The sequence below is a fragment of the Macrobrachium rosenbergii genome, chromosome 55 (assembly GCF_040412425.1).
Source record: "Macrobrachium rosenbergii isolate ZJJX-2024 chromosome 55, ASM4041242v1, whole genome shotgun sequence".
NCBI lineage: Eukaryota > Metazoa > Arthropoda > Malacostraca > Decapoda > Palaemonidae > Macrobrachium > Macrobrachium rosenbergii.
Window position 1 is genome coordinate 87,262,574 of NC_089795.1, and position 27,735 is coordinate 87,290,308.

The 27,735-nt window shown below is 37.6% G+C and overlaps 3 protein-coding genes across 4 annotated transcripts in view; 2 read left to right on the top strand and 1 right to left on the bottom strand.

Moving 5' to 3' along the window:
* The window catches only part of LOC136835604 (uncharacterized), an 89,474-nt gene extending 80,360 nt beyond the window's left edge, over positions 1-9,114 (top strand). For both annotated transcript variants that reach the window (XM_067099341.1, XM_067099340.1), the window contains exon 11: positions 8,342-9,114. In XM_067099341.1, coding sequence (XP_066955442.1) covers positions 8,342-8,573 — 232 coding nt within the window. In that variant the 3' untranslated portion in view covers positions 8,574-9,114. The remainder of the gene's footprint in view (positions 1-8,341) is intronic.
* A 1,986-nt stretch (positions 9,115-11,100) lies between these two features.
* LOC136835605 (uncharacterized) overlaps positions 11,101-27,735 on the top strand; it is a 95,296-nt gene continuing 78,661 nt past the window's right edge. The window contains exon 1 of the mRNA XM_067099343.1: positions 11,101-11,236. The gene's annotated coding sequence lies outside the window, so the exon portion shown is untranslated. The remainder of the gene's footprint in view (positions 11,237-27,735) is intronic.
* Positions 13,504-27,691, bottom strand: LOC136835607 (organic cation transporter protein-like). Its single transcript, XM_067099345.1, has 13 exons — positions 27,519-27,691; positions 24,784-24,895; positions 23,558-23,690; positions 22,719-22,824; positions 22,319-22,422; positions 21,783-21,937; positions 21,166-21,334; positions 19,923-20,076; positions 16,817-16,902; positions 15,885-16,144; positions 15,427-15,611; positions 14,919-15,070; positions 13,504-14,216 (listed from the first exon to the last, which is right to left on the bottom strand). The coding sequence occupies exons 2-13, from the start codon at positions 24,863-24,865 to the stop codon at positions 14,072-14,074; spliced, it is 1,731 nt and encodes a 576-aa protein (XP_066955446.1). The 5' UTR covers positions 24,866-24,895; positions 27,519-27,691; the 3' UTR covers positions 13,504-14,071.

Below are 27,735 nucleotides of genomic sequence, written 5' to 3' on the forward strand. Positions count from 1 at the left end.
ATTTAAAAAATAATGTGTTATAGACTGGCTGCATCTCCTTCCAACAGTTCCATCTGGCTTCTTCCTCTTTTTATTATTTTATTTTACTGGACTGTAGCTTTAGTCCCTTAGTGAGCCACTCTCTCCGGCTCATACATCTTTACATGGTTTCCATAAACAACTTGGCCACTAAAGTTACTAAGCTTCTTATCAATTTGTGTCTTCCTTCATTTCTGGCCAAACAGAAATTGACAAGGTTTAATTGCCTGATGGTATTCCACCTTGTTTTTTCAAGGGTTCTGTTCAATTTGTCCCAGTGCCTTGTTGTCTGTTTCACTTTTTCCTGGACACATTTTGAAAGTATGTGCTCATGCTCTACCTTGTTACTGGTGATAACAAGAAACTTGACCATAGTGTACCTCAATAGCATAAAAGCAAAAATTTTCGTCACATGTAATATGGTAACGATTAACAACAGTAGGTGTTTTGAAATTCATACTTTAACTGACATAATGTTTCCTGTATCATTTGTATTATTTATTTTATGTCATATAAAATTACATGCACTCTCTCTCTCTCTCTCTCTCTCTCTCTCTCTCTCTCTCTCTCTCTCTCTCTCTCTCTCTCTCTCTCTCTCTCTCTCTCTGTGTCTTTTTTTAGCCATGAAAATGCATTAGTAAATCCTAGTAGAAAAGACTAAGTTAAGGTTAGAAGTCCTTATTTCATTCCCAAAGTCCCCTTTTGTACTGTATGATGCATAAGTGAAATGTCCTTCATTTTTTCAGAATGCCACAGCTCTGTCTAAACCTTAGTAACAGCAGAAGTTGGCAGAAAGGGAAAATAGAAAAGTTTTGTGCTTTTGTACGTTTTGATTCCAGTTATTTTGAAGTTTAATCAGCTATACATTTTCTCCTCTTTCCAGTTTTCTGCTCTTACTGAGGCATCATGTATTTAGTAAAATTCTGAGACCAACTATAGACTCTGTAGTCGACTCCAGTACAGTATCTAAAAGCTGCACAATTGATTTCCTACAGATGCCTGTCAGAAAATGTATTCAAAGTCTTTTGTTTATTTCATATCTTTAAACTTTCATGTGACTTTGGACTGGCTGGTTTTTCATGTACAGTGTGATGGATTACTCTTTAATTGTTCACATCCTAAGAAATGAGTTACATTTCAATTTTGTTCACTACTTTTTGTGTGTCCGATTTTCTTTGAATGTACGTCATTTCATTTTTGAAAGCATCACCACAGTTGATCATTATTGCTATTCTCTCTTGTCATTGTTACTTTTATGCCTCATTGAATTATCGTATTTTCCTGTACTCTTTTATTTCCAGTGCATTAACGTTAGCAATAATTCTAAAAGTTAGTTTCAATGACATTACCTTTATTATTATTGTTGTCACTGAATTTGTAAAACTTCAGTAGACTGTCACTGTACTAGTATCTAGGATTCTTTTTGTTACTCTAACAATACCATTATTTTCATTAAATTCCCTATGTCAAGATATTTTCAGACAGCCCAAGTGTAACCATTTAATCACTTGAGATGTCAGTGAACTGACTACCCACTGAATGAGCCTTAGAGGCCACAAACTTATTCACAAGCCATTGTAATGAAGTGCAAAGTAGCATACTTTCTTGTCTCGTGGCTGCTTTTTAATATTTGTTGCTTTCATTTTTTTTTTTTTTTTTTTTTTTTTTTTTTTTTTTTTGCTTTGAGGTTTACTTGTTTTAATGAGCATTTTCTAATGTAGATAGTCATTTCCTTAGCAAATTAAGAACTGTGTGACGTCTTTGAACGACTTTCAGATTTTCTTTTGATTTGTAAGCTGGTCTACAGTTCCCTGGTGAGGCAACTAAAGTCGATGAAAATAAATATTCACAAGAGCAAAATTAGAAAATGTTTCCATTAGCATATTACTGTACATTCTTTTTTCTGATAAATACAACAGCAGCAGTAAACTCTATAGACTGTGACTGTGATTAGGCCATTTGTGAAGAATATTATGTCCTTATCCATTATTATGTGTGAATCATCATTCAAGCAAAGATTCTTGTGAGTGAAATAATCATTTGTGTTCTTTCAGGTTACCTTTTTTTTTTTTATTACGAACTTAAAGTTTTAGGAAGTCTGCAGGACTAGACAAGAATAAGATCATTCTGCCATCATTGCTTTGACTTTCCCTCAGTTGTCAGTTAATAAATGTCCAGTCTCTAAATTCCATTTTTGTCTTGGATGTTTCTCTTCCATCAATCTTTTGCCAGATTTTAAGATTTGTTTGCTTGTGTGAATCTTATTATGCCAGTTATGTTTTTAAAAATGGATCAGTTTTTAAGTATGTTTATCACTATAATAACATTGCTTCATACAAAGATAATTTATGTGCATGTCCTCAACAAAATCTGGTACTTCAAATTAAGTATGTTAAATTTTTTTCACTTTTAATCTTTGGCACAGTTTTGCTATCCAGAAAATAGAAAGAAAACAGACCTTTAGAAGCATATTATGACCTTTTTGCATTTGAAGATGTGACACAAACTAAGAGTGGTCCTAAGTTATAACATTCGCTAATCACCATAGACTAGTGTTAATTGATTTTTCACTGACAGAAATATCCTTACTGGTTTTGCATAGAAATGCTTTTCATTTTTTGTAGTTAGGATGATTTTCACTATTATTGACCTGACCATAAAGATTTGTATGCCTTATACCACTGGACTCTAATCTCAGACTTTAGCAGTAGCTATTTCCACAATATTTAGCGTTGATGAGTAATGGAAGTCAGTTATTCAGAGATTTTGTTTTCAATGGAAACAAGTGGTAAGTTAACAATTTATAAGCATTTATTAAGATATACCTTCTGGTGTTTACATATATGTATATATACATACACACTCATAAATTCATTTGCATCAGAAATAGAAATATGAATGTATGAAAACATGTTCCTAATTGGAAACACTTATGGGGATATGTAGATGTGCTCCTATGTTCATATATACAACATAAATAAGGATTACTGTAGTATGTTTCATGGTTATACAGTATTCATTGTCAGTTGAAATCCAGTCATCCTTTGAATAAAATAAGCAAACTAGTGAAAGGCTGGGTGATGGGACTTTTTACAATTCTTTGTATACTTGAGCATTTCATTCTGATTGGTCAGGATACAGTCCAAAGTCTCAAGTTGTATGAGTGGGGTATGAAGCTGGGAAGTCCCAGTTGCTGAAATCTGCATACTTTTACAGAGAAAGTTGCTTGCTTCTCATGGGTAAAGCTTTCATTATAATTAGGCCATGAGTGACAGACTCCCTGCCAGTTATGGTAGAGCATTTCTCCAGCATCACTTCTGTCAAAAATGTTATTATGAACAGTCGTATGATGTGTTAAAGTACATCCTTGCCAAAGGTGACGAGAAAGGCATTTTGCATAGTTTTCATCATCCCAATGTATCTTGTAACAGGCATTCAGTTCTCTAAAGGCAAGTGCACATAAAAGTAACACGATACAGGTCAGTGCACTGTGGTTCTGGTAAGGAATTTTCTTTCCAGGATGGAGGTGATCATCTTCCTATTCTTGTAATGGATCATTGTAAAAAATAAAGACTGATTTTGTCTTCTTTAGGTAGAACTGATGCATGAGAATGCAGTCAGTATTCTTGATCCTTCTGAGGCATTCCTAAACCTCTTTATTATAAATTAGGAGATGAGGAGATCTGGCGTCCAACTCAGCTCCTGTGTAACAGGATTCTTTTGATGAAAGCCTAGGTAGGTAAAGATTCATATCTCCCTGCCCTTCATATATGCTTTACTAGTGGCCATTACAAGAACATCAACACTGTGGGACTTCCAGGAGAAAGGAAGATGCAGGCTATCAAGTATATTACACGATTTGGAAGACCTCGCTTATTCTAAATAACAATACTGTACAACCTTACTAAAGATTGAAAGTCAATGGCTGCACCAATACTATCTGCATACCTTATATGAGATTGTAGGCTACCTTTAAAATGCATTGGGATGACAAAAACAGTGCTCCCTAGATGTCTTCCCTTCCATCTCTGGGAAGGGTGCATTAAGTCACAGCAACAGACTGTCCATAACATGAACTTGGAAAAATAGTATGCCCCATTATACTGTATATCAGTAGCCTGACATCTCTGTTATAGAGATTCTAATCAAAAGGCTTGCATCTCACTGTCTTTTATTGGGAAGGTAGAAGATCTTCCCATACTGCAAGGTATCAAGCAAATGCTGAACATTAGGGTGCTTAGATTAGACACACACACACACAATACAGAAAGATGCTGTATCCTCAAGAATGAGAGCTACTGCATTCAGCGCCACCAAGATCTGCTTGAACAGACGAATCTATGCACTGATGATAAACCAATATAAAGCAAGCCTTTGGACTGCACTTAGACCAATCAGGTCTCAGCTATCGAGGCATCAGAATAAAAAATAATTTTACATATATTTACATGTTTAGCTTATAGGTATACAGTACTATATCAAACATGTAACATTTTTGTGAATACTGTAGTAATATGCAAGGATGTTTGTTTGTCTGCCCTTATTTGTATAATGTATGTATGTATGTAGGACAGTTTAACAGGCTAGGCATGATTCAGTGCAGCCTGTCCAGTGTTCTCATTTCAGTACTGGGCCAATTTCAGTGTCATACTATTCAGTGCCAAGACCTTTCAGCACCACTATAGCTTCAAGACTCAAATCAGTAAAATGTGGTATTAAAAACAAGAATTTTGGAAAAGAGACTGGTTAATAGAACTGAAAATTAAAAATATATACAAGATTGTCATACAGTATAATCTTGTTTTGATAAATTATGTGTAGCGACACATAAGTACCACTCTAATTCACTTTTATGGTTATATTCAAAATCAATTTTGAATACAGTATTCTTCATCTACTTTTCTTTGTCTTAGTCATTTTGACTGAGGCTCATTCCCAGCTGAGTTTCTCAGTCTTCATCTCATCCATTTTGGACTTCCTGAGCAGTATATTGATAAAGTTCCATATGATTAGATGTAATATTCCAAGTCCACTTCAAAGGCATTTCGTGAATGGCTTTAAGGTTTTCAGACATTAGACAGACTTCTATATTCTTTCATAGAATGATTTCATAATTGTTTGTCTGTTTGGCATTCATGCAATGCCAACTTGAGACATATTTTTTGTATGCTTGTTAATAATACTGTACTGCTTGCCCATTTACATAATTTTCAGTTCCATCTCTAGACTCCTTTATAACTTTTTCAACCTTCTCAGTTATTGCAGCTGAGGGATGGCCATGCTTTTTAACCATTTGACTAATGTTTGTTTAGATGTGTAAAAGCTGATCTTTTATCCCCCAAATTCATGACTTCACCCAAATGTTTCGTAATTTTTATATTAATCACTGTGACAAACACTATGCAGTACACTCGGTACCCCTTTGGACAAAATTGATCCTCTCCCCACAACTTTGTGCCTTGGCACCATGTGGTAAAATTTTAGATTTACAGTATAAAGTCTGTAAATTAGCTGGAATTGGATTAAAAAAAAATAAACTACTGTAGAGTACTGTATACTATCTATATCTTGTTAAGAACTCCAGGTTTTTTGGACAAGACTGATTGAGAGCTAATTTCTTTCTCCAATAACAAGATGAAATAGGGTCATTCATGGAAAAATAATTTTAAATGAAAGTCGAAAGATGTATTTATGTGCTGAAATGTGTTTGGTAAATTGACCACACTGAATCAATGGCACTGAATGCATCCTTCCCTGTGTTTATCATGCAGTCATGAGTGAATGTGACGGATATACAACTTTTTACATGTACAATATATATACATGCGTGTTTTGAAGAACACGCTCACATACACAAATACAGTATTTTATACAGGAACCTTAGTAAGGTTCAGGTAGTTACTGTTCCAGTATATTTGTTTTAGAGCAGTTTTGATAATTGTGCCACTGTATTTTGATAGCACATAGGTGGGTGTCTGTTAACTTTCAACTTTTTCTTGTGGGGATACAGATTATTTTCCAGTGGACTCATATCAGTAGTATTTTCGTTACGTGGGTTGTCTTTCATGTTTATTAGTTAGCTGTCATTGTGTATAGACTACATTTGTGTAGCAGTCACTCAAGTTTCTCAGGAAACATTTTCAAAAGCTCTTTTCTCTTTTCTAAGGGCTTTGGCAAAATTATCAGTAAGGTATAAAATTAATATCTTAATAAAACAGAACATCTTAGTACAGTAGGCTGCATTGAAAATGGCATTTCTTATTAGTTTATTGTGTTGTGATTTTAAAAAAATGTTACTGCTAAAAATAAGCAAAGCACATTGCATTTGAAAGGCTTACGAATGCACTTAACAAATTTGTATCAGTAGCCACTGTTCCATTGACCAGTATGACAAAAAATTAAAGAGATGGTGCTTGTAAACATTATCCAGTACCACATAAAATGTTTTGCTTGGGCAACTTCATGTATTTTTTGTTGACTGTAAGTAGAAGTCATACCAAGTTGTGTGTATGAGTTATACAGAGATATTTTCAGTGGTTTAACCCATGAACATGATTCTCTTACTGTTGTAGCTATCTTTCCTGGTTATTCTTGATGTCATAGTACTGAACCAGTCTTCTTCCCATCTTCAACGACTAGGACGTACATAGGGATATATCATGTTTTTCACCTTGTCATTCCATTCCATCCTTTTTACCTTTAACATCCTAATTCCCGTTTAAAAATCTCTTGTAAAGTAGAAAAGAGAGATGGATCTCTCATGTCATTCAGTTGTACTGTGTATTCTACAATGGCACATATTTTTTCCGTTGGCTTCCCCTTTTGTCTTTGTTATCTTCTTTGCTTTCCCCTTGTACCATAATTACCCCATTTTGAGAAGGCCACTCTAAGGGATGTATTGCATCAGACGTGCTTCCTTCCGGTAAACAAAGTCATATGCTGTATCATGCTTTTGAGTAGTTCATGGTAGTTGTGTGCAATGTCAACTTTTTGTATCTATGTTTATAAGCTCATGATTAAATGTCTTACTGAAACTTTGTTTGCCAAACAAAATATTTGATGCTGGTAGACATAATTTCTGGCATTTTTGGTAGCTTGGCTTCCTCTACTTGTGCATAAAGTAGTCTTATATGTTGATAGAAAGAATTTACAAAACTGTTGGTAAGACATCTTGTTGAGACCACATCAAAAGATGGTTTTTGTACCTGCCACTTTTCTTCGATAACTATAGCTTCATTCACTACATGCTGCCACTTAAGGGACAGTTTTGCGTACAGTGTGCTTGCACGGGAAGAAATAGTGCATGTTTACTGTTATCAGCAGTCCATATTGATGTAAAATCATTACAGATGGGTTCATATGTGTAGGATCTGTTTTTCAGGTGTATCATATTCCAGTCTGTAGTAACATCCCTGCTTCACCTTAAGTTATTGATACACGCATGATTGATTTTAGTTTTATTTTATAAGTTGAAAGCTTATTTTATTATTTTTTGCACTGAAACAATGCTGTTACCATGATTCATGGAACCAGCATTGTTCTCTTTGTTATTAGCGCACTGCAGGCCTCCTAAGTACACACAGACCTTGCTGCCATCAGCCATAATTGGTTGGTGCCTTTATTTTTGACAGTGCAAAATGCCTGTACCTCATCGTTCTTTACTAAGACAAGAAAAATTAACAAAGGAAAAGCTGCACTATTGCGCTCTATGCCTATCAAGGATTTACTTTCATATTGGCTGCTTGGCTTATTTAGCAAGAGATCTTGTTAGTACTGATGCAGCACTGGTTTGAGAGAAGTGAGTCAGTCATTCACTTTAGATCATCCATAGACTCTTTAAACCTGGTTTGCAAGGAATGGCCTTACCTAGGTTGATTTTTTGTTATTCTCTGCTCGTTCTCTTAACTGTTTTGTCCTTGTTTTGTTGTTTGCAGTGATGAATTTGTGGTCCTCCCAAAAGGCGTCCGTGGGCATGCTGGGTAATACTTTTGGCCTATGAGCAAATGAGCTAAGGCAGGAGGGCAGCCAGTGTCAGTGGTAGAGTGGCTATGAGAGCACTCTTTCAAAGTGCCAGTAAAGACCTTTTAAAGGAGGGCACTTTGCCCAGTGCTGGACACACACATGACACCTGGGGCCGACCCCTCTCCCCTCTCCTGCTACCATTACCACCACCACTACTACTACTACTACTACTTCTACCACCACCACCACCACCACCACCACCATCACTACTAATCCCTCCTCATGGGGCTCTTTGTAACGGGCTGACCTAAACCTACCAACCTGCCTGCGGCCTTAGGTGATGTGTGCGTGTCTTTTGCAGTGATGAGTACTCAGCGCGACCACCCAGTACCCTCCTGTGCTCTGCCAGTGAAGAAGTCCTACCAGTTACCCGTTATGAGGCTGCGAGGTTTGAAGCAGCTTCGCCAAGGGACCCACGGCTCTATTCACCACCTTCAGACGCTCCCTCCTACCATGATGACGAGGACTTGCCACCACCAGAACCACAGAACATTCAGAAGATATTATTGATTCCATATCTCAACACATGCTAGTTTTGCCCACTTAGGAATTTCACAACATTTCATTGGACTTGAATAAAGATACAGTGGCATCCAGCAGAAAGTCAGGAAATTAATATGTTAGACAATCGATGTAACTGCAGATCATATTATACCAATCGAATAGTACAGTATTTTACTTTTAGCTGGGTGTGACTCTCGTGGTAAATAAAAAAAAAATATGAATGAATAAAAAAAAAGTGTGATGGCATTATTGATTTTGTGCCATAGATTCAAATTACAATAAGGCCGGTTTTCCTTGCGAGACGCTGAAATTAATTAAGCCTTATTGGTGCATAATAACCTACGACTCAAAATCACTGAGGACTTCACTTATAGGAACTCTTTTGTTTCCTAGCTACATCATTTCTTATTCTTAGATTACTATGTTTTGTCTTTGCCCACCATTTCTCCAATTAGCTAACTCAAAAATCTTTATGTCTGTTGGGAGTTGAACAGGATCTTTATTATATTACAAATTGGATTTGTTTAAAAACCTGTTTGTACAGAAGTTATAATAAATCATTGTACATATCATTGTATTTTCATACCCAAATTATGTGGTTTTGTTTGTTGTTGGTTCATTATCCTGAGGGGGGACCTTCACAACTATATATTTGCCCATCATTTTTTTTTTTTTTTTTTTTTTTTTTTTTTAAAGTAGAAGTGAAATTTGTTTAGTAGTAGTGTCAGATTCCTGTGAAAACATAAACATTTCTCTAATACAGTTTCCATATTCTGTGCACTAACAAACAATCGTCATTAGAGTCATTTGGTTAAAACCTCAAGGATAGGTCGACTGCAGAATCTGCATGAGAAGAAAGCAAGTTTCCTGATTCTTCAAGTAAGTATACTCCGACTTTGGTCACTGGAAAGACAGTGTAAAGTTGAAATAGTTAGACAGCTGTGTTGGAAGAGACCAAAAATAAAGGAGCAGCTGGGGCTAAAGGATTTGCAAAGAACATTCAGTGGTATGTACAGTGTGCCACGCAAGGCACAAAGTAAGTGGTGGCTCCCATGGGATGTTGCTCTCCCTTTCATCCAATCAGCAGAGATGGAGAAAGGACTTCAGTGTACAACAATGGTTTATATACTGCAATGCATAATTTTTCTCAAGTTTTTACCTGTTTTTAGAAATTATCCTTTCTCATTAAAGCTATCTACACAGGTAAGATGGTGACTGTAATTTTAAAAAATAGTCATCTGATTGAGATGACACCAATAGGGAAGAAGTTTGCTGTACCTAAAATCAAACTAAGGGAGTCCAGTTGCAAGTTGATTATCCTTGGTCTATTTCTGATGAGGCTAAATTAACCATGGTTGATAAGATTTCTAACTGAGAACCAGTAAGTGACACGCGCCTGAGAATCTGAATACCAACACTGAGCGATAAACTCAAAGTTAAGGCAGTACCATTGCTCCTCTTTAAAGTCTGAAAAAGTGAAAGGAAGGATTTCTTTAGGACAAAAGCTGAGTTCTTGGTAAGATCATTTGACATAAGACTATTGCCTCAGTTGAGAATGGACGCTGAGCATCTAAAGGACAAGTAAAAATCCCAAGTGAGACTGACCATTGACTTGAAGTAGACTGGGAAAATTGCATCTGAAGGGACATATACGGAACTAACTCCTCGTCGGTTAAGGTGTGGTGTTGGGGGGAATTTTCTCGTCTGATGGCTGAACAATGGTCCTCGCGCTGTAGGCATTACTTGGGGTTCTTTGCAGCGTCCCTTCAGCCCCTAGCTGCAACATCTTTCATTCCTTTTACGCTGTTTCGGCCATCATCCTTTCCATCCTCTCCTGATAATCCATTCCTGGTGCAATTGAAAGGTTTTCCTCCTGTTACACCTTTTTCAGTTTCTGTCTCAGTGCTGAATGACCTCCTAGGTCCCAGCACTTGGCCTTTGGCCTAATTCCTATATTTTATTCTAATGGTCTTCGAGAAGTCCTTTGAAGACTTTTACAAGGATAGAAGAAATATGGTTGGAAATCCAGATTAAAGAGATGCTAGGATCAGAACTATATATAAACAATAATATAACAAAATATTTGGAAAGTTTAGGATTAAAATCTTTACCGCTGATGATGTAGGAAGCCTTGTGGACAATCTCTATCTTCCTGACATTTAGATGATATGGTATTCAAATGCAGCAAAAGCAAAAACAAAGCTTGGAATAAAAAATAACGCTCATCGTTGACAAGTCATTAGAATCGCTTGCTTACCTCTGAAAGGTAATTTCATCAGGTGGGTAAAAATTATTCCATTCGTACGTACTGCGTATAAACGGTACTGGCTTAAGTTATGACGGATAAAAATTGTAATGTGAACAAAGGGTAAATGGAAATTATGCAATTATTATTTCATGGCCTGCGACAGTAAACATATAATAATGTACAAATATTCAATAATTAACGTTTAATCTTGCTTAGAATCTCTTGCGGCAATAAATATGAATACACGCGAAAGGTTTTAAACCCGCCCTGGTTGTGGTCGAAGACATCACCGTTAAATACAAGAAGAAGAAGAGCGAAACCAAGTCACGGACTATATATAAACACTTGGTTAGTAACGGTTACTTAGTATACTTATCCTTGTGACTTGTGACAAGACTGCAGAACTTTCCTTTTGATGATTCCACTGCCGGTTGATTATTAGAAGTAAGAAATAATGTCATTTTTTTTTGTATGAACAATTAAGCCAATTACTAAAATGGTATGCTAACGAAAACTGTCATGGGTTTTTAAGCTTTGCTTCAGACTAGACTACGACTCGCTCAGGCCTACGTACTTTAATTCAATGTACTTATTGTGATTATTTAAATTGCCTTGAACGCAAACGTTCTCAGTTTGCGTAATCAAAAATAAATTTGAATTAAACATATTTGATAGGGAATTAAGTTTAGCTAAGGCGAAAACAACTAACGAGGTCCATGTTGACGAGAAATTGCGACGGTGGCGTGTTTACTTATCACAGCTTTTTATCTTTGCTATTTTTGTCCCCAGGTTGGAAAGACAGTCTTGTTAAAGAGTAAAATTAGCGATAAAGTAAAGCTTCTCTCTTTAAATATGACAACCTGAAAATTCACCTTGTACAGTGTGCTTTTATCCTCTCCCACACTCGCTCACTCTCTCCCAAGAGAAAAGTCTGATATTTATGTAAGTTCATATAAAAAAAATTAACCTCCCTGACAATTTAAATGACCGCGAGAACTTGGTCAAGGGTAGTTTCGCATGCTGAGCTAAAGTGAAGATACGTATATTTTAATTAATTAGATTACGTCCTCCTTAAGGGGCTGCCATATTCAAAGCAGCAAAGGTTATTCAGGGTTAGGCAAGGTTAGTTTTGGTATGTATGCTTTAGGGGCCATTTGTAATTACTACTTCCACTTCTGTTTACGATGTTTCCGAATGCGTTGCAGGCGCTTTGTGTTTTAACATAAGTGCCCAGCAAGTTGTTCAGACAATAGATAGTAGAGTATTGCAGCCAGACGTGATGACACTTAACCCATTTCAGTCCAAAGAAGCTTTCTGTTAGGTTGAGGCTTCCGGCTTAGCCATAACATTTAAGGTTAGGCTAGGTAGATATGCAGTATCGAAAGGGGACCAGATGGGTGTCTAAGGTTAGGTTATGCAAAGATTTGATAGTTTCAGGTGTTTGTGTAAAGCAAAGAACCTAATGGGTGATACTCAATCCCCCTCTCCCTTGCAGGCAAAATATTCTTTATAGCAAAATTAATATCTTGGAGTTGATAATAAATTTGCTCTTTAATCGTGCTGTCCAACCACTCCACCTCCCACTTTTCACTGCTTCAAGCATTGAATGGCCAAAAGTTTTCCAGTGTTTGACTTTAAAGCTGAATTTTCATGACTCAGTCAATCAGTCAAGTTAAATAATATCAGTGACTGAATAATGACAGTTTTGGCCATTTTTCCTTATAGAATGTGGAGGACAGCTTATTGATAAACAAGATATATGTAGGTTAATCTAAGTAAGTTTTGTCATTTTGAAAATATCCCATTTGAATTTTCCATTATTTCCACAAGTTCCTCATTTTAACCAACTTAAGGTAGGGGTCTTTCAGGGGGGTCAGAGTCCTACCAGCCAGGTAGGACTTGGTTCCTTAGGTTAGGTTAGGATGTATGTACATATATTCCCTTAATTACCAGTACCACACTTTTAGCCAAAGGTCATAGTCCACAAGTAAGATCTGGCACTCTTAGTTTTTATTTTGTTAACCTGTTGTCGTTAGTGATTGCACACGTGAACCATATAGTTTTTATCATTTAATATTTCTTTGGTATGCTCAACTTGTCTTTGTTTTCCTTCCCTCACAAAGTCCAATTTCCCTTTGTGGTCCTCCCTAACTGTTTGCTCCAACAAAAATATCAAAAGCACTTGAACAATATAAGCAGTGGGTATAGTATATGACTCATGCGTTTGGCAGGAATTAATTCATCGTACTACTGTATGACAAATTTTTCCCTTGATGGTATTATTAAGAATGTAAATAAAAGCTGAACCTCTTTCTGTTTGAAGTGAAGACTTCAAAGCCCTTTGAAATACTCCAGTGGTAGGCATCCAGATTTTCAATAGCGTATATCTTGTATGCCTTTTATTTGTTTACATATCTTATTGGTGGTTTGTCATATTAATTGTTGTCCCTTGTGTTCTGTTTTCTCTTTTTATATTATATATTCTTATATTCTTATTTTATTCCGTATTGGTATCATTGCTCCATTAAGAGATGTGTCAATTGTTGAAAAATGTTCAATGTTTATCATGAATTTGTGCACTTGAATGAAAATTATTATGGCATCAACATCTCATACCGAAAGTTAACACATGAAACCAGTACAGCATACATATATTCCACTGTGGTACATTTTATCTGACTGTCTTAAATAGGAAAATAATACATATTTAATCTGGTTATCCATCTTTACATATTGAAGTAATTAGGATGGACATTCCATAGGTGCCTATGCTTTGCATTTACTCGAGTAATGTTTCCATGGTTGAGAGCTGTAAAGAGACCAGTGAGGAACTGGGCACTTAATACCCATAACGTCACACACCAAATATTGAATTATAGAGCTCAGTTTTGTGGGCCAATTTGCTTAAATGATTTTCGAAGAATCTATTAGCAATGTCGGTGTTGAATGTAATCATAAAAACTTTAGAATTCATTCATTTTTATATGTAATATAATTTGACTAGGCTCATGAAGGTTTCATATAATTTGTGTGTGTATGTAATGGATGACTTCAAAGGAATATAACAATGCTTCTGCTTTAGGAAATTGGGAAAAAATAAAAAGAAAGGAGAAGTGTGAACAAGAAAAGGCGTGACTTAAACCCAAAGGGAAAGAATCACTAGCCAGGTTCAGTGGTCGTAAAGCCAGAATGGTTACTCAGTCTTTGGAGAATTTTGATCTAATCTGTTTGCATCTTAAACCGTGTTGGAGAATGCAGAACATACTAAGCGTCTTTTTCCTAGATTGTATTCAAGGATGTGTGATCTTCTAAAGGTTCCAGAGATGAGGTGCAGTCGTGTCTTTGCTCATTTCTCTTGGCCCAGCATCCGCAACAGGATGATGTTGATCCCTCATCATCTCGATCTGGCCAGCATCTGCAGTGCCTGTGAAGAAAACGTTTTTGTTCAAAGATGATGTTTTGTATCTCTTCTTTATGGATGAAGAGTGAAAATACAAATGCAGCGACATTAAAAAGAATTAACATAGGCAGTTTATGAGCTTGTCATAAACAAGGAATACATGCATGGGATGTATTTCAGTGGCTAACGGTGGTCGAATCACTGTGATGGAAATTTTGGACATGACGACAGGAGCTCTTCATATGAAATGTAAGGTGCAAGTTGTAGCTGTCATAGGTCATGAAAATCTGTCAACTGGAGTTTCTAGGATAATCAGTGACAGTTCATAAGTGGAATCAGTGGTTTATCAGAATATGCATATTCAAAATACGAAATGAATTATAATCACAGCTAACATAAGCCTCCAGCTGGGGGCTGGATTATGATGAGAAAGTTTAAAATTGAAGACATTTGAGGAGATTGGAATTAAATATCATGTCCTTCTTTATGTGACAGTAGTGACTGATATTTAGAATGATTCACTAATGAAAGAAGCTAGCTGGCTCTCAGAACAGTCATTAAACTATCTGAAGTGGCACCAACTGTAGCTCAGTCAAGTTTCTACAGTATTACAGTGACATGTAATACGAGTAAAATGCTACCAAGAACTTGTAGAATACCGTAGACATTCATTGTACGTACAATGGGGAGTTGTCATGCTCACACCAAGAAAACAAGATTCCTTACAGTTGTTGATTGCGAGTTGTGTCCTGCTCCAGATGAGCCACAGTGTCTATGAGCGTGGTGTTTCGAGTCTCGGGCAGGGCTACGGTGACTGCTCCCGCCAGAAGCGAGGCTACGCCGAACAACACAGAAGGAACTGAAGGATAGGCCGATCCCTGAGGAGAAAATAACACTTCAGTTGTTTAGAAGGAGAAAGGCATGGATTTTGCAGCACTAAGCCGAGTCATATACATAGTAAAATTGCTTCATTTTAAGGAGCTGTTTAGTACAATTGCTTCATTCTAAGGAGCAAGTAAAATTGCTTATTTTATGGAGCAATTTAGTAAAATTGCTTCATTCTAAAGAGCAATATATGTCTCTCTGAAACCAGATCAGTAGGCCTTGACTTTTATAGTCGCTGCCTCTCAAAACCACGGTCTATTTTTTAGTGTAAATTATACATTACAAATGCAAGTACATTCCTTATTATCAAAAGAGAAATACAGCTACAAAAATTTGCAGGCAAACCTACCAGATATTGGGTGATGAAAGGCGACATCATAGACCCAACTCTGGAAAGCATGAGAGAGGTACCCATTCCTCGAGTCCGGACCTCCGTTGGGAAGAGCTCCGACGCGTAGAGGAAAATGATATTGAAGACCATAGTTATGCTCATCTTTCCTATCATCAATAAAGTTATCTCGAGCCATCCGATGCCTGCGAAATCAAACCGCCCTTTTCAGATAAGGAAGAGCATGGGTTAAATCAACAGTCCCTGTATTTCATGAGATATCTTTGATGTTTTGAACCTCGGTTTTACTTTTCTCATCTCAAACATGCTGAAAATTATTGTGATCTGGAGCAAAAAATATATAATTAGACTGCTTAAACAAAATGCAGAAGTCATTAGCAGGTGAATTCAGATTTTTAAACGTAAACGTGCAGAATATTATGGCGATATGGAGACATTTTAGTAGGCGAATTCGTTACCCTTTGGGACGAAAGGAAGACCGAGCAAAGTTCCTCCGCTCAAAAGGAAGAAGAATGTCGTGAGGGCACGACGTCCTATCCGGGTCACAAGGGGGATCGACACGGTGTTTCCGGGAATTTCCACGAGGCCAGAGAGAGTGATGTAAAGGAAAGGATCGGTGCTGAAGTTGCTACCACTCAGAGATAGGCCGAAATAGACCATAGCAACAATTAAGTAGTCGATGTACATCACGATGGTGATCAGGCGGAGTCTTGGTGTTCTAGAGTAGTAGAAAATTTTTAGTGAAATTAGTGGGAAATAACGTAGTTCTTTGAGTGATGGCGATCTGTTCTTCAGACAAATCATTCCCATAACACTTTTGATTCCTATTTATTATTATATTTAGGATAATTACTAAGCAGTATTGTTTTTTTTAATAAGTTAAGTATATCTTAGTTTAACCAGACCACTGAGCTGATTAACAGCTCTCCTAGGGCTGGCCCGAAGGATTAGATTTATTTTACGTGGCTAAGAACCAATTGGTTATATACCTAGTAACGGGACCTACAGCTTATTGTGGAATCCGAACCACATTATAGCGAGAAATTAATTTCTATCACCAGAAATAAATTCCTCCTATTCTTCATTGGCCGGTCGGAGATACGAACTTGCGGCCAGCAGAGTGTTAGATGAGAACGGAACTCACTCTCCCAACGAGGAGCTACCATCCCAGTGGCGAATGATATTATATATATATATGTGTGTGTGTGTGTTTGCATGCATGTGTATATATATATATATATATATATATATATATATATATATATATATATATGTGTGTGTGTGTGTGTGTGTGTGTGTGTGTGTGTGTGTATGTGAGAGAGAGAGAGAGGCTTGCAACAGTGTGTGGGCTACACAGTGAACAATCTAAACTCCTACCTTGCTCGCTTACCTCAGTAAAATGAGTGATTTATAGAAATAGCTCTTGAAGATCTCTCCAAAACTTCTATTGTCATCAGTTTTCTTCTCTCGCGGAGTCTGTTCAGGAAAGGAATCTTGTGACACAGTGGTAATTTCAGTTGAATGGAACAAAGTATAAAAACACTACCAAAAGATTTGAATTCATAAACAGTAGTATAAAAATCGGAGTTACCTTAGCAAAATGTCCAGTAAAGGTAGGTATTAAATTAAGCCGAAGTAGTTTGGTTGTATTCCTTTTTAAACGTGTGAATGGATTGGTTAGATTGTACGTTAAGTCTTACAACTACAACAGTTTCCTAGTTTCTTCAGTGGCATTACAGTATTTGTAGGCTGCCTGGGTATCACCCCCACCACTACAATGATCCCAATGTGCCCCCCCCCCTCATAGCCTCACGCCATTCAAAAGCAGTCGGGAGAGCCATTAATATGTAGAGAGTGGCAAACATCTACTGATGATTTTGTTAAACAATAACTCTAGATAACTGGTTCAGAGTATGTTGGTTAGGCTTTTATTAGTGCATAGGCTAAATGCACGAGTTATTACGCCTGTTAGATTATATTTTGGCGTTAGGTGTGAAAGTAATACCCTGTCAAACTGGATATTATGAAGAATGTTGTCATAACATCCTTCTAAGTTTCGCGATATAGTTCTTTTGTACTCTGAGAGTAAGATTAAGAGATAAACCAAAGTTCAGTATATAAGAAATGAACATTTTAAAAATGAATTTACATGTGCTGTACATTAGAGTAAACCGGATATGTGGAAAAATATAAATTACGTAGATGAAAACTAACCGTGCAACTGTTAAATACTGATAGACAGCCAAAATTATCCAGTTTTTGTTGGTTCTTAGTCAATGATTCTCAGGTTGGGATTCGGAAGCTGTTCTCTTAGCGATAGCAAGACATCGTACAGCAATTGTCAAAGTTCTCGTGCGCGTATGAGAAATCGTGTAACTTTCGTGTTCTGGAAATTTTGCGCTGGTGTTAAAAAGCACGGATCAATCGTTCCGACTTTGAAATTCAAAATTTCACGTCCAATACAACCGAGAATTAAGTACGAATCTACATAGTAATTTGAGTTCTTTGAAAGTTCATATAAAAAGCAGATGAAATATCAAGAAGTGGGCCAGTGACAACTGGAACGAGGCAGGAAAATTATAAAAATTCACCATTTTGTGATCCAGTTCTCTATAGTGTTCAAGATAAGGTAAAGTTTTAATTATTTTGTTTTGATAGTAGAGTTAATATTTTTTAGGATGCATTTCAACTTGAATGTTCTGTAGCCTAGCGATCTTAATCTAACCCGTCTTGGGACGTCGTGGTCAGCCTAACATAGCCTAGGGAACCGTAGGCTACCCTTAACCCTGGGGTAGGGAGTATTCTTACCCCTAGATCCCCTTATTGTACTGGAGCCCATTCCCAGTTTTTACATTAAACAGTTCAGACTTAAATTTCTGAGACATGGATTACAGTAACTCAATGGAAGGTACACCTTTATGTAAGATTGCATTAAAAACTATAGCATAATACGAGAGTTTAGTACTGAGCTTGAAAGACCTTATTAGAACACATATTGTAAATGACTTTTCTAAGATATATTTTTTTTTTTTTTTGCTGTATGTTGGCCTAACCATTTGCAGTGTAGACCTTATAAACAATAACAACACAGATCAAGATAAACTGTTGTGTGCCATTTAACCTGAATAACACACTGGTCTGTGATTCCTAACCTAACCCATGGTAAGGTGCCGAACTCTTCGTCATTTGATTTAGGGAACCATGACCAAAGGGGGCCACTTCTAGATCACCCTGTTTTCCCGGAGCTCTCGTCAAGTTATACAGTATTGCTACCCATTTTGAAAATCAGTTCTTTTAAGCTGAAATATCTTGTTAACCAGTAAGTTTGTTTTTCACCCATTTTGCTTGGAAATTTTATACTTCTGTGGAACTAATTTTGCATTTGTATAATAAAACCCATTTGTAATATCTCCGTTTTCTTTCCTGGGCTGAATGGACTGGTTACCTAGCATTAGACCAGAAATTATTTATGGCATGTATCTGTTAGGTTGGGGGATGGCCATTGTATGCTAAGATATTATTCATAAGATTTATGCAGACTACTTTGACTGTTTTTTATTATTGTTCAATTATTTATTTATCCCCCATGCTAAGATAATGTCTTTGACAACTGACCAACCAGGGTAGGTTCATGTACAAGTAATTATATATTTGGGGGCCGGGGTTAGCCCCTGAAATTTCTCAACTTGTGCCAGGTTGGTAAGACAAGGGTGTTCCAAAAGAAGAGAAAGCAATTGGGAGAGACCTGTTGTATATAGTTAATAGACATAGGGTAGATCAGATTAAGGGAATGTTAGGTTAGATTATTGCCATGTAACACTTTACATTAATCATATATAAATGCAGTTTTTGATCGACAGGTGATATTGTGAGTTCCGTCATGAAGAAAGTTTTGAAACACGGGAAAATTGTGCGTTCTATTCATTACTGCAGTAGGCTAGGCTATGATTGAAACCATGCGAAGTAGTTAACTTGGTTAACTTAGCGGGTGGAATTTCAGTAACGACAGCTTGAAATCAAAACCATTAAAAATGGCGGGAAATAATTTTTGAAACCTTAGTTTATTTATATAATGTTTCGCTATGAAGTTTTTTGTAAGTGCCATTCTCCATTATATTTTTGTGCCAGAAATCTTGCGAAAATTTAAGTGTGAGGATCAGTGCATCTAAATACTATATGAATTTTGATCGTCTCTACTCATGCTTTCAGAGCAATCTAAACTTGATTTTAACAATTCTACGATGACATCTCAATGACATTGTAACTTGTAGTATTGTTTTATTGTATTTTTGCCCATTTAAATTATTATTATTCGAACTTGCATGAACAAGCCAAAAGTTGCATTAATGAAATGGGAAGAGACAGGGAAAAGGAGAAACAGGAGATCTGTGGGAATACAGTTCAGATTCTGATCAACTAAAAATTGTGTATATGCGCCTTATTGAAGGGTGTGTATTTAGCCACAAGTGCATGAATATTCCTGTTAAACTTCATACCTGATTTTGCCCATTTCTGAAGATGCACATCAGGTGTTGGTCAGATGGGAACGATTGGGAGACCTTGTTCCAGTGCGCTGCTTTCTTGAGGACTTTCAACGCTCTGTCATATGAACCTCTCACAACCAGCCATCTCGGAGATTCGTCCATGAACCTGAGGGGACGAGGCTAGCTAGAGACACACAGAACTGAGGGGACGAGGCTAGCTAGAGACACACACAACTGAGGGAACAAGGCTAGCTAGAGACACACAGAACTGAGGGAACGAGGCTAGCTAGAGACACACACACAACTGAGGGGACGAGGCTAGCTAGAGACACAGAACTGAGGGGACGAGGCTAGCCGGAGACACACAACTGAGGGAACGAGGCTAGCTAGAGACACACATAACTGCTTGGTCCTGATGTAGCTGTTAATAACGTAGTTGCATTCCTTAGAGACACTAACCTCTATAATGAAATTTAATATTGACCTCTTGGTACGTTGCCAAGTGTAGTATGAACGCTTTTGTAGTTGTGTATATAAGTATACTTATGGATATTTTTTTTTATGTTTTTACTTTTTTACACTAAAGGTTATATGCATGCCCTAAATGCGAAGTTATTTTTTATGGGAAAATCAGTTTTTGCCAAATGTCAGTTTTTACCAAAGTTTTAAAATCATTCTTTTATTTTATTTATTTAATTTATAAATTCATTGGAATAACCATTCATCTCAAACCAAATTCAGCTGAATAATCCCTCGGATTCCAGTGCTTGGCTTCAAGCCTAATTTTCATATTCCGTTCCATTCCATTCCTAGCTAGAGACACCTTCATTAAGCCTGATGCTCAGGTTGGCAGTAGAAAGTTAACAGTTCAGCTTCGTGGTATAGCACAGAGTCAGTTGTGTGACAGAGTGAAGTGACCAGCAACTCTGTAGAGGTAAAGAATGGATAGAGAGCAAGGGAAGTAGCGGGAACTAAGGCAGTTACTTGGATGGATAGTAGTACACGAATAAACAGGAGCTTCATGTAGACCACGACAGTGATTTCAAGTAGTGATGAGAAATACAATTTTCTTTGGTGTGTAAAAACTTCAGTTTAATTACCACAGCTTGAAGGAATCTGATTATATGAACAGTTCCTTTTTAAGTCTCCCCTCTTCTGTAAGAACTCTTTATTATTATCACACATATCCAGCCATTTTCATAGACGTTCAATCTGGTATTGAAGAAGTAAATAGAACCAGCATCTGGATACTTACAGGAGAGTTGGAAGAAAGAGGAAACACGGCAAGGACACTGTGAGCTGTAGGTACCTCCAGTGTCTTACCAAGTAAGCAAATCCACCCCAGGCTGCAGTTCCCAGTGCCCAAGGCAAGAAGAGGACTACTCCGAGCTCTGATCGTCTTTTGGGAGCTGCTACTTCCATAGCTGAAATGGAACAAGGAGACGCTGAAACTGACAGAGCAACTAGACTCTAGCCTCCATGCATAAGCACAGCCCTGTAGGGGTAGTGCCTGTACGCATTACTTGGGGGTGCTTTGCAGCTTCCATTCGGCCCCTAGCTGCAAACCCTTTCATTTCTTATACTGTACATATATTCTTATTCATTCTCTTCCATCTTACTTTCCACCCTCTCCTAACAGTTGTTTCATGGTGCAACTGCGAGGTTTTCCTCCTGCAACACCTTTGAAACCATGCTACCCTCAATTTCCTTTTGCAGCGCGGAATGGGTTCATAGGCCTTAATTTTATATTCTTGTATACCTTGCACAAGCACAGTTATTTTTATCTTGAACATGGAGATCCTCTTTGAAAAGTAAGAAGCTCTTCTTGAGGCCAAACTACAGTCTTCAGCAAATAGTAGATATTTTCCTTACCTAGAATATACCCTGTCTGCAGTGAAGTAGGGTGCATGGTACCCAGGAGGAACCGAGACACTAACAGAACGGAGAGGTTGGGAAGCCAACAGGATCCAATAGCAATGAACGTGTACAGGATGGAGCTGATGGCGATCAGGGGAAGTCTTCCATATCTGAAGGAATTAAGGAGAATGTGCCATTTTCTAATGGTAGTAGCCATTACCCACGAGAAGTTGACCCAAGATATTGAGATATTATTTCATTCCCGAAAAGATGTAGACTAATATCACAGTAAAAGTTACTCAAAATCCATAATCAGGAAGTGACGACAGATATTATTGCCAACCATGGACCCAGATGGAGTATACAGAGTATGAGTTTATGTTGATATACAAGGACCTTTTAAATTTACAGTAGAGTAAAGTCTTTAGTACTGGGTCCTTTAATCAGGTTTTTGACAAATTCATTAGTTTTGTGAAATTTGTCTCCTAGGGTCTCTCCTTAATTTAGGAGGCGGTAAATGATGGAAATTGGAAGTTTAACACGTTTTGTACCTGTCTGCTAGGACTCCGTTCAAAGGTGCTCCAACGAAAATCCCAAACATGTAGATGCTAGTATAGGTTGCTCTGAGGTACTCTAGCCCACACACCAACTGAAACTGCAGGAGATGGGTCATATTTTGCCCTGAAGTAGTATTAGTTCAATTTAAAGAAAAAATGAGGGAATGAAATGTTAAAACAGTTGTTATAATTAAAGAAAATTAGATGATAGATTAAGCTGTCTTCATATTGTCAGTTTGTGGAGTTCATCTCAAACACAAATTGATGAAAATGGCACTAAATTTTCTTTGACCAGATGTGAAGAAGAATTAAATAAACCCTCATTTTCTGTATCGTGGTAGGTGACAGATATTTTTGTAAATATATGAAACTACTGAAAGAACGGATAACCAACCTCGGAGGTAACAGTTGAATAGAAGGTCGAGTTATCGAAGTTCCACTGTGTACAAGGGAGCTGCTGAATACTTCCATTATGAGACTGAACTGTGTAACTGCACTGGCTGGAGCAAAGTGTATCGAAATAAGATATACATTAGCATTCTTATCTTAGTATTTATACAATGACAATGAAAACTTTCATTACAAACTGGTCATTAGCATTTGAACCAAATGAATTCGAAATTCATATTACATCCTTACTGAGTTCAAAGAGTCGTAATCTATGGATATAATATGAGCCTACATCACTATCCTTGAGAATTATAAATTGTTACCAGCAAGATTGTAAGGGAACATAGTATTATGTTTGTCCAAAAACTCCTAAGAATTTTTCTTGCATCAAAAGAACATGGAAAAATCTTCACATAATGTGGATTCTATAAAACTTTTATCTTCCCATGGCAGATAATTTGACAGTCACATTGTGTAATATTAAATTGCTGATGCTATGATTAATTCAGATAAAGGATCTATTAATCAAATTGGAATCTTGACTATATCGCAATGTTAGACTGGTAAACCGTGACTATTGCCTGAACCCATTATCTTGTAGCCATACTAGCATACTTTCAAATGCTTTAGCGTCTTTTAAAAGAAGTCCAGCATAATTAGCTATTGGAGATCTGGCAACACTGTCCCGGAGACTCGACGGGGAAGGGCACAAAGGAAGACCTAGACCTAACAGGAGTTAGCAGAAAAAGCACATGATTGTAGAGACCTCCTTTCTTGTCAGACCTCATAAAGGGGAAAGCTTCGACATGACAACAATAACGGTGATGTGTCTAAATGACTTACTCTTGAGTCACATTAAGGAGAAGAGGTGACGTGACGCCATCTTCTTCATCCGTTACTGAAGGAATGCATTCGAAGTCTTGTTTTGGCGCCAGGAACGTTCCTCCAAGAGTGTGGTACGCTGGCAGTGAGAACCCTTGGAAATTGTCAGCATAAAATCACCAGTTAAAAAAAAGTTGTCAGTTATTCTTACAAGCTAAATCAACTTGACAAAATGCATTATCTTAACTATACATATGGCGTATGTTTAGCTGCTGAAATGACATGATGGATGATCTTGACTAGACATATTGGGAGTATATGCAGCAGGTAAAAGGCGAGATGAATTTTCATAACTATACAAGTAATGGTACATGAACATAAGCTGCTGAAGTAACAAGATGGAGTACCACAAATATACCCGATGGTAGTATGTGAAGGATTACCACAAATATACCCGGTGGTAGTATGTGAACTTTCGGCTGCTAAAAGAGCAGGATGGGTTTCAAAACTGCGTACTTTGAGATTATGTGTAGCTGCTAAAATTACAAGCTGAATTATCCTAGCTGCACACATTGTTATACTATGTTTAGCTTCTGAAATGACAAGATGGGTTATCCTAAATGCACACGTGATATTTGTTGAAAGCTGAATGACAAGGTGGAATATCCTAACTAAACATATTGGGTTTGTTTAGATGCCAAAATACATAATGGACTATCCTGACTATGCACGTTAAACATACGTTTAGGTGATAAAATGGAAGACACCGATTTTCAAAGTTATATAAAGTTTATAAACGTTTAGGGGCAAAATAACCAAGATGGATTATCCTAACATCTCAAGCGAGTAGGTGTAGCTGCTAAAATGTCCAAGAAATACCTAGTTGAAAACTCGATTACTTTCATTATTTGATCACTTACGCCACGTAGCGGGGGTATCGCCGTCAGTGCACCTCATGCGGTGCACTGCAGACATCACTTAAGGTTCTTTGCAGCGTCCCTTCGGCTTCTAGCTGCAACCCCTTTCGTCCCTTTTACACTACCTTCTTTCATATTCTCTTTCTTCCATCTTACTTTCCTCCCTCTCCTAAGAATTGATTCATAGTGAAACTGCTTTGAGGTTTTCCTCCTGATACGCCTTTCAAACCTTATACTCGCTATTTCCGTTTCAGCGCTGAATGACCTCATAGGCCCAGTTCTTGGTCTTTGTCCTAAATTCTATATTCAGTTCAGCATTTGACCACTTACAGAAGGAGAGAGCCAGGAAATGGAAGATGTTCCACCTGCCTGTTCCCAGCTTGGCAAAAACCTCTTCCAAGTGGTCCGTCATTTCGGTCGTCAGGTTGCCGTCTTAATATATCTGGAAGAGAATGAAGAATGGTTAGGTTTAACCGGGTCGCAATTTTGAGTCTGGTCTGAGTTTGGGAGGGTTACCACCAAATGTCAGGTGTTACCGGCACATGAGTCTGTTGGACGTTTCGAGTGCATGGTCTTGCTGCCTCATCCCAAGAATGCTTGTTAAAAATCAGAAGGTTAAAATCTTGTGGAGTCATCCATTCTAAGGGGGATTGTGTATATATACAGTAAATATATGTATAGTATATGTATAATATATATATATATATATATATATATATATATATATATATATATATATATATATATATATATTTAGTGCTGACTGCGAAAATAAACCAAATTTTAAGTGCATCCCCGCATTATATAACCCTCTCTCTCTCTCTCTCTCTCTCTCTCTCTCTCTCTCTCTCTCTCTCTCTCTCTCTCTCTCTCTCTGACAAATATTAATTCCCTGTCCTCATCCCCGGCTAGGCGAAGGTCATCTTATGACTTAGGCAATTGGCTGCATCCTATGACAGATTAATACAACCTTTATTTTTTCGTTTGCGCTGGCGCTTGTTTGCAAGCTCTTTCGAATGCACAAGATCCTGGTATGTTTTTGCATGGATGGTTCCTTCCTCGGTATCAATAATGGCTCTCTCCCGTAGGGGAGGAGTACTGCCGTCAGTGCACCTCACGCTGTGAACGGTAGGCATTACCTAAGATTCTTTCGCAGCATCCCCTAGGCCCATAGCTGCAGCCCCTTCCATTTCTTTTCCTATTACCTCCGTTCTTATTGTCTTTCTTCCATCTTACTTTCTACTCTCTCGTAACAACTGCTTCTACATTATTTTCAGAGTTGAATGACCTCAAAGGTCCCAGTGTTTGGCCCCTGGTTTTAAATTTTATGTATTGTAGTTCCGATTGTGGTTCTCTTGAAGGGGTTACGTGAGGCTGAATTCGTCTGCTTTGTTTCATATTGTCGATCGTGAAACGCCTTCCATAAGTCTTGTGTTTTTCCAGCTGATGATAGCTGATTGATTGATTGGTTGGTTGGATAGGGTAATCTTGTCGCTAGATCTTTCAGCATCGACGGCAATAAAGTTTATTATTTACTTGAAAATGATAAAAGGAGAAGATAATGGAATTATTTTTTCATGCAACGAACTTCATACTATCCGTACGTACTTGTAAATACTCCCACTTATTAGATTAAGATGGATACCGATTTTGAGTCGATAAAGTAGAATACCAAGCTTGACTGGATTAAGAGGGAAAGCAAGATTGAGTGGATAAAGAAACTTAAGCTCCAATGGATTAAGATGAATATCAGTTTTGAGTGGATTAAGACAGATAGCAGAAGGCCTCCTTGATGGTTATTATAACCCAGTTCATTTCATTGCTGAACTGTTCTTTTCTCCTTTAGAGAGTCTGTGTCGAGAAAATCCAAACGTTTGTTTCAAGTGTTATTGCTTATCTCGTTTTGATAATTGTTTATTAAGCTCAGTTAATTACTTCTTGAAGCAAACATTGCTACACTAAACACAAGTATGGACGGAGTAATCTTTTTTTTTTTTTTTTTTTTTATTCAAGAATCTTTTCGACTAGCCCGCTCCTGTTCTTGTTCAGATCCGTAACAGGTTCTAGACCTTTTTATTACCCGTAGGGGATAGTGCCGTCAGTGCACCGCATGCGGTACACTGTGGGCATTACTTCAAGGTTCTTTGCAGCGTGCCTTCGGCCCCTAGCTGCAAGCCTTTTCGTTCATTTTACTGTACTCCCTGTCATATTATCTTTCTTCCATCTTACTTGATTCGTAGCGCAACTGCGAGGTTTTCCTCCTGTTACGCCTTTCAAACCTTTGACTGTCTGCAAATTCCCGTTTCAGCACTGAATGACCTCATAGGTCCCAGTGCTGTGCCTTTGGCCTAAATTCTAAATTCATCTCAATTCAGTTCAGTTCACTGCCAGATAACTCCGTATTATCAAGACAAATTAATGTTTCGCCACAATATTTGGCTTTGATTGAACAAAACGAACACATAATTCGTCAATTCTTGCTCTGTATTTATTAAATGACTAAAGAATAGAGGTGGTAATCCTTATTCCAAGCTGAAGAGAACGGCTGGTAACTTTACTGTAATAGGAGAGAGGGAGAGAGAGAGAGACAAAAATTCGTTGCATTCTCAGTCTGAAGACTTCCAGTGATTTTTTGTCAAAATTGGAACTGGAATAAGATAATGGGTATTTTAAGAATATCTCTCTCTCTCTCTCTCTCTCTCTCTCTCTCTCTCTCTCTCTCTCTCTCTCTCTCTCTCTCTCTGGTTTCCCGCGCTGTTACTTAAATAACAAGACCTACCTTTTAAAGATTGTTTTTAAAAAGGATCGCCAATTCAGATAATACAAAGACACTTTTCTCACAATTGCTTTCTTTAAATTGCCATCTAGGCCTACCTGGAACCATTACCCACTTTCTTACACAAAACAACTGCTTTCAGTGAACTTGGTAGGCCTGTCAGGACCATTCTTCATGTTTCACACAAACCAGCTGCTTTCAATGAACTTTATAGGCCTACCGGGACCATTTACCATTTTCTCACACAAAGCAACTGCTTCCAATAAACTTTCCACATAGGCCTACATACCAGGATCATTCCCCCAGGGTAAAGATGAAAGCTTCAGTTGACGGAAATGGATGACGGTGAAAGTCAGATAGATAAATTATAGTTTTCGTCGTCGGAAAAATAGGACCAGTGGAAGGTGGTCGACTGCCCGGCACAGGATTTTTCCTCCTACTGTCCCCCTTTCTCTCTCTCTCTCTCTCTCTCTCTCTCTCTCTCTCTCTCTCTCTCTCTCTCTCTC

What these genes read in the sequence shown, in the direction of transcription:
- LOC136835607 (XM_067099345.1), bottom strand. Translation starts at nt 24,865, where the DNA reads ATGACGGACCACTTGGAAGAGGTTTTTGCCAAGCTGGGAACAGGCAGG. An exon ending in CTCCTTAATGTGACTCAAGA is followed by an intron (nt 22,825 to 23,557) that starts GTAAGTCATTTA and finishes ACTTTGCTCCAG; the next exon opens with CCAGTGCAGTTACACAGTTC. An exon ending in AACGGAGTCCTAGCAGACAG is followed by an intron (nt 21,938 to 22,318) that starts GTACAAAACGTG and finishes TAATTCCTTCAG; the next exon opens with ATATGGAAGACTTCCCCTGA.